The 12,000-nt window shown below is 41.4% G+C and overlaps 1 protein-coding gene across 2 annotated transcripts in view; it reads right to left on the reverse strand.

The window, feature by feature from the left end:
- Positions 1 to 12,000, reverse strand: part of LOC132382219 (tumor necrosis factor receptor superfamily member 5-like) — a 71,148-nt gene that overhangs the window by 35,361 nt on the left and 23,787 nt on the right. For both annotated transcript variants that reach the window (XM_059952223.1, XM_059952224.1), the window contains exons 5-7: positions 11,564 to 11,709; positions 10,546 to 10,571; positions 3,203 to 3,305 (exon numbers count right to left, since the gene is read on the reverse strand). In XM_059952223.1, the coding sequence (XP_059808206.1) occupies positions 3,203 to 3,305; positions 10,546 to 10,571; positions 11,564 to 11,709 (275 nt within the window). The remainder of the gene's footprint in view (positions 1 to 3,202; positions 3,306 to 10,545; positions 10,572 to 11,563; positions 11,710 to 12,000) is intronic.

Here is a 12,000-nt window from a genome sequence, read left to right on the forward strand (position 1 = left end):
GTCTTCAGTAGGTTTAACTGAATACGCTTTATCTATCTGTTTAATTTTATTAATAAGCACTGACAATTCCGCTTTAGTTTTCTTATTCAAGGCTGCTGAATATGTGATTATTTGTCCCCTAAGAAAAGATTTCAAGGTGTCCCATATATCCAGATTTGATATTCCTTCAGTTGTATTAAATTCAAAAAATATAGAAATTTGCTCCTTAATAAAATTAACAGAAGCTGGATCCCGTAACAATACGGGGTTCAATCTCCACTGTGAGATTTTCAAAAATCTATCCGATAAAGGCGCGTGATCTGAGAGCGCAATGATGTCATACGCATATTGAACAACGGAGTTTAACAGACGTGCATCTAAAAAAAAATAATCAATTCGAGAATACTTGTGATGGACATGTGAGAAAAAAGAGAAATCTTTATCATTGGGGTGTTTATATCTCCAAACATCGACAAGGCCATATTCTAATAAAAAAGAGTTAATACAAGTTGCCGCTTTATTAGGAAGCGACGGATTGGTTGATGACCTGTCAATCGCCGGATTTAAACAACAATTAAAGTCACCACCCATGATCAGCTTATATTCATTGAGATTCAGTAATTCTGAAAAAAGTTTCTTAAAAAAATCAAAATTATCTACATTAGGTGCGTATACACACACCAGAGCTACCTTTTGCTCACGTAATAAACCAGTAACAATTAAATATCTTCCAATCTAGTCAGTAGTAGTATTAAAGTGTACATTTCCTCTTATAATCCTAGAAACCTCTTTCAAATCTTCCTCAGCCTCTGCTGCTCCAGAGAAGACAGCCCAAGTTTGTCCAGCCTATTCCTATAGCAGATGCACTCTAAGCCAGACAGCATCCTGATAAACCTCTCTGCACCCCCTCCTTCACATAATAGGGTAACCAGAACAATGCAATATTCTAGATGGGGCCTGACTAGAATTTTATACAGCTGTAACATAACTTCTCGACTCTTCAACTCAGTTCCTCAGCATTAAAGATAAGCATATCATATGATTTCTTTACCACACTATCAACCCGTAATCACTTTCAGGGAGCTATGAACTTAAGCCCCAAATCCTTCTGGTCACCAGCACTGTTAACGGTCTTGCCAGTAACAGTGGATTGTCTCTTTGTATTTCCGAAAGTGCATCACTTCACATTGGATCATTTCTGTGCCCATATCTACAACCTGTTTATATATTGCTGTACCCTTTGCCAGACACCTACACTATCCACAAGAACACTGGTCTTTCCATTATTTGCAAACTTACCAACCACCCATCTACGTTTTCATATACAGTGGCATGCAAAGGTTTGGGCACCCCTGGTCAAAATTTCTGTTACTGTGAATACTTAAGTGAGCAGAACTGATCTCCAAAAGTCATAAAGTTAAAGATGAAACATTCTTTTCAACATTTTAAGCAAGATTAGTGTATTATTTTTGTTTTGTACAATTTTAGTGTGGAAAAAAAGGAAAGGAAGACCATGCAAAACTTTGGGCACCCCAAGAGATTTGAGCTCTCAGATAACTTTTACCAAGATATCAGACCTGAATTAGCTTGTTAGGCCTATGGCTTGTTCACAGTGATCATTAGGAAAGGCCAGGTGATGCAAATTTCAAAGCTTTATAAATACCTTGACTCCTCAAACCTTGTCCCAACAATCAGCAGCCATGGGCTCCTCTAAGCAGCTGCCTAGCACTCTGAAAATTAAAATAAATGATGCCCACAAAGCAGGAGAAGGCTATAAGTAGATAGCAAAGCATTTTCAGGTAACCGTTTCCTCAGTTCATAAGGGAATTGAGAAATGGCAGTTAACAGGAACATTGGAGGTCAAGTTGAGGTCTGGAAGACAAAGAAAACTTGCCGAGAGAACTGCTCATAGGATTGCTAGAAAGGCAAATCAAAACCCTCGTTTGACTGCAAAAGACCTTCAAGAAGATTTAGCAGACTCTGGAGTGGTGGTGCGCTGTTCTACTGTCATCAGAAGAAAAGCTTTCCTGCGTCCTCACCACAAAATCCAGCGTCAGAAGTTTGCAAAGGAACATCTAAACAAGCCTGATGCATTTTGGACTGATGACGTTCAAATAGAACTTTTTTGCCGCAATGAGCAAAGGTATGTTCAGAGAAGAAAGGGTGCGGAATTTCATAAAAAGAACATCTCTCCCACTGTTAAGCACGGGGGTGAATCGATCATGCTTTAGGCTTGTGTTGCAGCCAGTGGCACGGGGAACATTTTACTGGTAGAGGGAAGAATGAATTCAATACCAGCAAATTCTGGAAGCAAACATCACACCATTTGTAAAAAAAAGCTGAAGATGAAAAGAGGATGGCTTCTACAACAGGATAAAGGTCCTAAACGCACCTGAAAATCCACAATGGACTACCTCAAGAGGCGCAAGCTGAAGGTTTTGCCATGGCCCTCACAGTCCCCCCACCTAAACATCTTCGAAAATCTGTGGATAAATCTCAAAAGAGCAGGGCATGGAAGACGGTCCAAGAATCTCACAGAACTAGAAGACTTTTGCAAGGAAGAATGGGCGACAATCCCCTAAACAAGAATTGAAAGACTCATAGCGGGCTACAGAAAGTGTTTACAAGCTGTGATACTTGCCAAAGGGGGTGTTACTAAGTGCTGATCATGCAGGGTGCTCAAACTTTTGCTTTGGGCCCTTTTCCTTTTTTGTTATTTTGAAACTGTAAATGATGGAAATAAAAAAGAAATCTTGCTTAAAATATTAAAAGAATGTGTCATCTTTAACTTCATGCCTTTTGGAAATCAGGTCATCTTTTACTCGCTTAGCTATTCACAGTAGCAGAAATTTTGACCAGGGGTGCCAAACCTTTGCATGCCACTGTAGGTCATTTATATGTATCACAAACAGCAGGGGTTCCAAGTACAGATCCCTGCGGAACACCACTAATCAGAAACCTCCAGCCAGAATAAGTCCCGCTGACTACTACCCTGTCTCCATGGGCAGGCCAGTTCTGAATCCAAACAGCCAATTCACCATGGATCCCGTGTAATTGTTATCTCTGGATGAACCTCCCTTCAGTGAACTTGTCAAGGCCTTACTAAAATCAATTTCTGGCATTTTTTTTAGTAAAAATATAGCTGCACCACTTTTGAAAGCTAATGAAAAGCATTCTGTTGGCATTGAGATAATTATTGTATAAAGTACTGGTCATCACTTACCTGGAGAACACAATGAACAACAGACACCATTATTGTCATACTCCCCTGGGTCACAAGCAGTTGTCACCGGAATTTGGGAAATCAGGAATAGAAGGAGAATCATCTGTAATTAAACATTAAATATAGGGATTAATACAAATGAAAAAAAATCTTTTTTTTTTAAACAGAAGTATCACTGCAGATTTAATAAAAATCTTCCATTTCACTCAACAGTGTAATTATAAAGCTGTACTGTTTCATGACTATATCCCACCACCAGACACATCTTCCCCTCCCCCCCCACTCTTGGCTTTCCGCAGGGATCGCTCCCTACGCGACTCCCTTGTCCATTCATCACCCCCCCCCATCCCTCCCCACCAACCTCCCTCCAGGCACATCACTGCAAACAGAAGAAATGCTACACCTGCCCCCACACTTCTTCCCTCACCTCCATCCTAGGCCCCAGACAGTCCTTTCAGGTGAGGCACCACTTCACCTGCAAGTCAACTGGGGTGATATACTGTATCCAGTGCTCCCGATGTGGCCATTTATACATTGGGGAGACCTGCCGCAGACTTGGAGACCGTTTCGCTGAACACCGATACTCGGTCCTCCAGCAGTGGCGGGATCTCCCTGTGGCCACACACTTCAATTCCACAGACCACTCCCACTCCGATATGTCTGTCCATGGCCTCCTCTACCGTCAAGATGAAGCCACACTCAGGTTGATGGAGCAATACCTTATCTCCCACCTAGGTAGCCTCCTACCTGCCGGCGTGAACATCCAACTCACTCACCTCCGTTGATACCCCTGCCCCCCCCCTTACCCCATCCCTATCTATAATTTTAATCTGGTTCTCTTTCTCTCTCTTTTTCCCCCCTCACTATAATCTCCCCCCAGCCCTACCTTTCTTTCTTTTTTATTTCCCATAATTCTCCACCTTCCCCCTAGCCCATTTCCCTTCAGCCTATCACTTCCCAGCTCTCTACTTCATCCCTCCTCCCACTTCTTATCCCCCCTCCACCATCCCATGTTACTTCATTCCTGATGAAGGGTTTTGGCCCGAAACGTCATCACTACCTCCCTCCCATAGATGCTGTTTGACCTGCTGAGTTCTGCCAGCAATTTGTGTTTTCAATAAAGAAATTGTTCTCTTTTATATAGATTAATCAGCATCGTTATTGTCAGGTTTTCAACAGGGACTGGGGCAATTATAGAAATTATATTACAAACTACAGTTTAATGCAAAGCATAAAATTGTAAGTGCACAGTTACTCCAAGAGATTTGAAAGTCATTTTATTTGAATTAAAGACCAAAAATGATAAAAAATTCTCAGGTAGTCAGGCTGTGTTTTTGGTAATTATTTCTGGTTGACAAGCAAAGCATAGAAGATACTTGAAACTTCACTAAAAAAGGCTGGGAATACTCAGCTGGTCAGGCGACATCTGAGGAGAGATGCTGACTTGCCACCAATGCTCCCTTACTACTCTAAGTTTACTGTTTCATCAGTGTTTAAATAATGTGTCTCGTCCAGCTTATTATTTCAAACATAAACATAAGAAATTCTGCAGATGCTGGAAATCTTGAACAAAACACATAAAATGCTGGAGGAACTGAGCAACTATAAAGGATGTTGTCTGGATTGGGGAGCACACCTTATGAGAATAAGTTGAGTGAACTTGGCCTTTTTTCCTTGGAGCAACGGGGGATGAGAGGTGACCTGATAGAGGAGTATAAGCTGATGAGAGGCATCGATCATGTGGGTAGTCGGAGGCTTTCCCAGAGCTGAAATGGCTAGCACGAGAGGACACAGTTTTAAGGTGCTTGGAAGTAGGTACAGAGAAGGTATCAGGGTTAAGTTTTCTTTTTATGCAGCGAGTAGTGAGTGCATGGATTGGGCTGCTGGTGATAGTTGTGGAGGTGGATACGATAGGGTCTTTTAAGAGACTCCTGGACAGGTATATGGAACTCAGAAAAATAGAGGGACCTAGGTAATTTCTGAGGTAAGGACATGTTCGGCACAGCTTTGTGGGCCGAAGGGCCTGTATTGTGCTGTCTGTTTTCCATGTTTCTAGAAAGGGGAATAAATAGTTGATGTTTCTGACCAAGACCCTTCGCCATCAAAGCTTGAAAGAAAGAGGGAAGAAACCATATTAATAAAGTGAGGAGGGGGGGTGGAATGGGTACAGGGTACGAGCTGGCAGATGAAGGGCATTTCAGTATCAGAACTAGGTTTAATATCATCGGCATCTATTGTTACATTTGTTAACTTCCACCATTTGACAGACTTCCAGTACCAAAGTGACCTGACTTTTTAAAAACTTATTTTAAATCACTTCCTGATACCAACACTAGCCACTAAAAAAAATCATGACTACTGAAATACAACAAAACGTTTGACCAGTTTATCCAGTTGCATTGTGGCAAATGATGTTTCCTTGTTGGTAGCTTTGATGAGAAAAACTAAGTGATTTGACTTGCACATTCACTGATTAAAGTTTATTAGAATCGAGTTTAATATCATGACATTCAATACTGTGCAAAAATCTTAAGCACACGTATAGCCAGGGTGCCTAAGACTTTTGCTCAGTGCTGTATTTGTCACCATGAAATGGAGCACAAGATTGTAAATCTGGTGGGAGCAAAGGAAGTTGGGAATGGCGAGGGAGGAGCGTCATGAGAGAGGTAACAGAGAAGGAGTGCCGGGGCAGGTGGCGGTGTGGGTGCAGACATACCCAGTCCTGAGATACCAGGCAAGGTTATTTGATTCTCAATTTGGTTTATTAATCATTACAGAATGTCTCTCTGGTGCTCTCCACTGCCCCCTCTCCCTTCCCCCTTTCCCAACCATGATTACCTTCTCCCTGCCCACTTCCCACTTTCAGAACCAGACTTATCACGAGTCATGAAATTTGTTTTTTTGCAGCAGCTGTACAGTGCAATACATAAAATGACTCAGTACTGTGCAAAAGTCTTAAGCGCCTAACTGTACAGTAAATATGTGCCTAAAGCTTTTGCACAGTACTACATGTCCTGAAATTTGTTGTTTTCCATCAGCACTACATGTACGCAGAAAACTACAACTTCCTGTCCAATCTCGAAGCTCCTTTCTGATTCTCTCAGCAACTGACTGAACTGTTTATTCTGCATTTCCCTCCAGAGGTCTGGTTTCAGGTCTATGTGAGATATCAGATTCCTGCTCATGAACAGTATTGCAGGTGTTTAATTTGTCATTACAAGGCCAGAGGTCCAATACACAAAAAGGAAGTTGTCCACCTTGTGCTGTAGAGAAATGTCCTCCTTGTCCATCGCTTTAATGGACTTCTTGAACGTTGGGATAAACCTTTCAGCTAACCCATTCATTGCTGGGTGGTGAGGAGCTAATTTGAAATGTTTGATGTTCTTTTTCTTCATGAATCATCTGAATTCTGACCTGTATCATGGTCTGTTGTCACTCACAATTTTTTCAGGTAAGCTAGTTCTGGTGAAGATAGTCCTCAGAGCGGAAGTAGTCCTTTCTTAGCTGATTAACTTCATTGGTACGACCTCTGGCCACTTCAAATGAGCATCCACAGTAATCGGACATGGAGTCCATGAATGGTCCAGCAGTCAGTATGTACTCTTTGCCACGGTGAGGACAGTCATTCTCATGGGTGTAACTGCGCCTGTGGGGGTGCATTTTGAACATTTTGGCATCCTGAACAGCTTTGGGCCAAGTCTTCAATCTATTCCCAGCCACCACACATTGCTCCATGCCACAGTCTTCATCTTGACTGTACCCAGGTGTTCTTCATGCAGATTCTCTAACACTCTGGCACGCAGTTTGGAAGGAACTGCACGAGATCTACAAGTCAGCATCCTTGATGTACTGGAAGTTGGTCTCGTCTCACTGAGAACTCTGGAAACATTGGGTTACCATGAGCTGGCCATCCTTGCATGCTGATGTCATAGACAATGTTGGGTCATTCCTTGTTTTTCTTTATATTTGTTACCAATGTGGTGTGGAACACTTCTGCTGAATCACGGTATGAAGACTTTCCTTCTTCAGCTGCCAATAGTGTAAGACATGACAGTGTTGCTGTGTTGTTTGGTACCCTTGAACTCTATGTCATAAAAATGGGCTCCTAGGAGCAATGCCCAACACCCAACGTTTGAGCGTTTCATGCCTTTGAGTTTATCAATGTCCTTCTCAAACATTTTCTCATTAGCATCATGTTTATTATCACTGGTGTGACGTGAAATTTGTTAATTTAGCAGCAGCAATACAATGCGATACATAATATAAAAGAAAAAAAACAAAATAAAATAATAAGTAAATCAATTATAATATACATATATTGAATAGATTAAAAATTGTGCAAAAAACAGAAATGCTATATATTAAAAAATGTGAGGTAGTGTCCATGGGTTCAATGTCCATTTAATAATTGGATAGGAGAGGGGAAGAAGTTGTTCCTGAATCGCTGAGTGTGTGCCTTCAGGCTTCTGTACCTCCTACCTGATGGCAACAGCGAGAAATGGGCATGCCCTGGCCGCTGGAGGTCCTTAATAATGGACGTTGCCTTTCTGAGACACCACTCCTTGAAGATGTCCTGGGTACTTTGTAGGCTAGTACCCAAGATGGAGCCAACTAAGTTTATAATCCTCTGCAGCTTCTTTCAGTCCTGTGCAGTAGCCCCCACTCCCCCCTGCGCATTAAGCAGCTATGACAGTCTCTGGTTAGTGTTATCATCTGGGCTGCAGTTGTCTGTTGATGAGATATTGAGAACTTTGATTGAGTGCCAGTCTAGTTGGATTTTTCTCAACCATTCATTTCTGAAGTGTGTAGGCCCTCCACTTTTCAACACATAAAGCTATAGCTGCCGTGTATGGCCTCCATACGTCACATTCACTTCCAGTTTGCCTTTGGGGGAAACTTTTTCGCCTGTGTAGGTCTTTAGCATCACTTAGATCTTCTATAATGGTAGCTTAGAAAACACAAGTCTTTTGTAGTCAGCCCTTGAAATTATAGACAAAGCTGACCCTGTGTCCAGTTCCATTTTCAGTTTTACACCAGATATATCTGTAGTGATCCATATGATTTTGTTATCTGCTTCAGTAATACTATGCAGTTCCGGGCATGAAAGCTCACCTTTGTCAGAGCCTGTGCTGTCTGATACTGTTTTATATTCAGTCATTTTATGCATTTGCTTAGTTTTGTGTGTGAGAATTTTCACTCTGTTGTGCTTTTTGTCTGCCTTGCACACTCTCACTACGTGACCTTGTCCCTGACAATTTCTGCAAACTTTTTCTTTAAGCCAACAGTCACTTGCATCTTGGGAGGGAATGCCACATTGACAACATTTTTAGCTTTTTGCACTATTCAGGGACATTTTGTGCATTTCACATTCAAACCTCTTTTCCTGTAGTTCTGCTGCATCCTTTGCTGCAGTCTCTATCGATACTGCAATAGTCAGTGCCCATTCTAAGGTTAGGTCTTTTTCTGACCGTAGCCTCTTTTGGGTGCTTTGACTATGCATGCCACGTACAAGCCTGTCCTTTAATGCATCAGAAATCCCATCTCTGAAATCACTGTACTGATAAAAGTTGGCGTCGTTCTGCAATGTGTTCAGAAATGCTTGCTTACTTTGACCAGTTCCTTCTGAAATATCTAAATTTCTCAGCTATTACAAGGGGTTTATGGCTCAAGTGATTTTGTAAAATTGTTACAATTTTGTCAAATGTCTTGGTTGCTTGCTTCCCAGGGGTTGCCAAGTTGCATAAAAGACAGGACGTTCCAGCCCCCATTAAGCCAAGAAGATGGGATTGACTTGGACCAGACTGTCAACTCCTGGAGAACAGTAGTCTCCAAAGCTTCACTCTTTGCTAACTATTACAAGGCTGCACACATTTACCACTTGCAAAGTATTAAAAACTGAATACATTACCAAAAACAAAACTGAGCAGTTTGACTTAACTGGAACGAACTCCATGACTCCCTGGAAGATTCTCCTATCTCCACTCACCAGTCAACTTCTGACAACACTATCCCATGCAACCGAAAGGGTGTACACCATTATCCTTTTGCTTATCCACCATCCTTTTACCTCTTTCCTTCACTTTATCCCAGAAGAATATCAAACTTTCCAGGTGAAGTCGTTCACCGGCAGCGTTTCCAGTTTTGTGGACTTCAAAACCTGTTCACGGCATGAATCATCTGAGCTTGAGAAACCTCCATTCAGTCTGCGAGGGTGATCCTGCCACTTTGCAATACTCCCACATTGACTTCCCAGTTTGCAACATCCTACATTTCTCCAGAAATGCCCAACACTAGCTCAAGATACAGCACATCATCCTCCTTCTGGCTATGTCGTGGTCCTTTTACGATTCAATTTATGACAAAATTCGAACTCATACCACAAATACAAGCACAGCACCATGGAATTTCTAGGCAGGTAGCTTCTGCACCAACACTGCCAAGTTAATCCTTTTACTGTAGTGCAACCATATATCTTGTCTAACTGATGTGCACAATTGGTTGGGGCTAAAATCTACCAGAGAACTATAATTGTTTTAAAATTGCAAAGTACTAGGCCAGAAGATAGAGATGACACTGGAGTATTGCTGTCAGGATTATTTGCAGTGAAAGATGGCAATAATTGTAATTCTAAGCCAGGAGGCCAAGAGGCATGTCCTGAAGTCGGAGGTCTGTCATGTGTTGGTAGGAGTGGAAAGGGACTTATTTGTTGTTTGGTTGATTTGCTGCTTGTCGTGTTTTGTGTTGTTCTACCCAGCATAGTGGGTATACTATGTTGGTGCCAGAATGCTGGTTGTTAATGCAAATGACACATTTCACTGTATATTTCAATGTACATGTGATAAATAAATCTGAATTCACCCGTAGAGAGAACAGCGTTGGTCTAACCTGTGCATAAAACATTACACTGAACATCCTGACCATCATCAACTGAAAAGATGCTTCTCATGACCAGTTAGTTGTATATTTGTCAAACTTGACCCTTTCATTGACAAGAAAGGCATAAACACCAACAGAGTAAGTAAATGACAAGGACTGCAGTATTTTGACAAGGACCACAGTATTTTGACAAGCAAGTACTCTTCATCTCAGATTTTCAATATTTATTGCTTACTAATTATTATTTTGCAGTTTGTTGTCTCTTGCACACTGGTTAATTGACAGTCCTGTTGTGTGAGATCTTTCAGTGATTCTCTTCCTGGATTTGTTGTGGATGCCCGCAAGAAAACAAATCTCACGGTTGTATATGATGACGTGTACTTTGATAATAAACTTACTTTGAACTTTGATTACCTGAAATGTCATTTTCTCTCATAATAAAATGAAGCAATATAATATAATCTTACCTTTATGAACTCTTCATATTTTGTAGCTGAAAAAAATGTAAATACATTTCTACAATTACTTAAAAAGATCAAACATTTAAAATCCTAATAAGAACAATCTCAGAAGGCCTACAACATTAGTCTCTCAGGGTTTCTCTTTGCTACTTTCCAACTCTTCCCAGGCCCAATCCACTGAATTTCATTTTGATTTCTGCTGTCTTCAAATAAAGTGCGCCACTATGGAAATACAAGCAGCAAGTTTCCTTCCCTTTGAATAAACCCCCTTCTCATCCTGTCTCCTATAAGGACACTATATCCTTCCCTCAGCTTCTCTGTCTCCACAACATCTGCTCTCAAGACGAGGGTCTCCCCTGCAAGTCTTCAGAACAGTCCCCCTCTCTTAGGAAGCACAGCTTCACCCTGCTGTGGATGATGGAGCCCATGCATGCATTTCCTATATGTCTGATCTGACATTCCCATTCTCTTCCCCCACCCATCTTCCAAGCTTTCTGCAGACAAAACAAGAGCTTCCCACCACATTCAGCAAATCAACTTTGGCACTTCAACCCACAGGATCCCACAACCAAAAACATCATCACCTTTCCCCAACTTTCTGTTCTCCGCAGGCACCATTTTCCCTGTGATGCCCCAATCCATCTTTCCCTTCTAAAGCCCACCCGTCCCATCCCCTGCAACAATAGGAGGTGCAACACTTCTCCTGTCATCCAAGTGCAGCAGGGATATACGTGCAATTCTTCCATCCTGGTCTGTTGCATTCAAAACTTGTAACGTGGCTCCTCCACACTGGCAAAACCAAGTGTAGACCAACTGACTGTTTAGTAGTCCACCTGTACACTCCCTAAAATGGTCATGTTGAGATTCCAGTTGCAACCCGAGTTTCCTTTGCATCTACAGTTGTTACTCAACTTGTTGAGTTCTTATTTTTTGCTCAAGTTTCCCACCCATTATGCAGAGATGTTCACATACTGATATTCCTGATTTTACTGGCCTTCTGAAATACATGGAAGTAATCCCATACCTGAAAATAAGAAGCGGTATTTTTCACTGTTTACTTGGTATGTAATATAGGTAACAATCGAAATGATTAAGAGCAAAGCCTGCAGAGTTGGGGCTACCACATGGAGCTTTTCCACTCCAGCTGGAATTTGGACCATCTGTTCATCCCTATGGAAAATGGAAAACAAAGATTATCACTGAAATGCTCCATTAACTGCACCTCCCAAGAATGTTCAGCAATTTTTCTTTCTAAAAAAATAAATTGTTCTTTTCCACTTATCCCTAGAACTTATACCCTTTTATTTATTCAGTACATTTTTTGAAATTACAATTACTTCTTTTTTCCAACTTATTCATTTGCCTGCTGAAATGTTAAGATTCTTGCCTTCCACTCCATTTCCTATCAACATAAGCATCATGAAAAGGGAAGAGTTATTGTTTTTCCCACATGTCACAACT

Source organism: Hypanus sabinus, chromosome 27 (genome assembly GCF_030144855.1).
Source record: "Hypanus sabinus isolate sHypSab1 chromosome 27, sHypSab1.hap1, whole genome shotgun sequence".
Taxonomy (NCBI): Eukaryota; Metazoa; Chordata; class Chondrichthyes; order Myliobatiformes; family Dasyatidae; genus Hypanus; species Hypanus sabinus.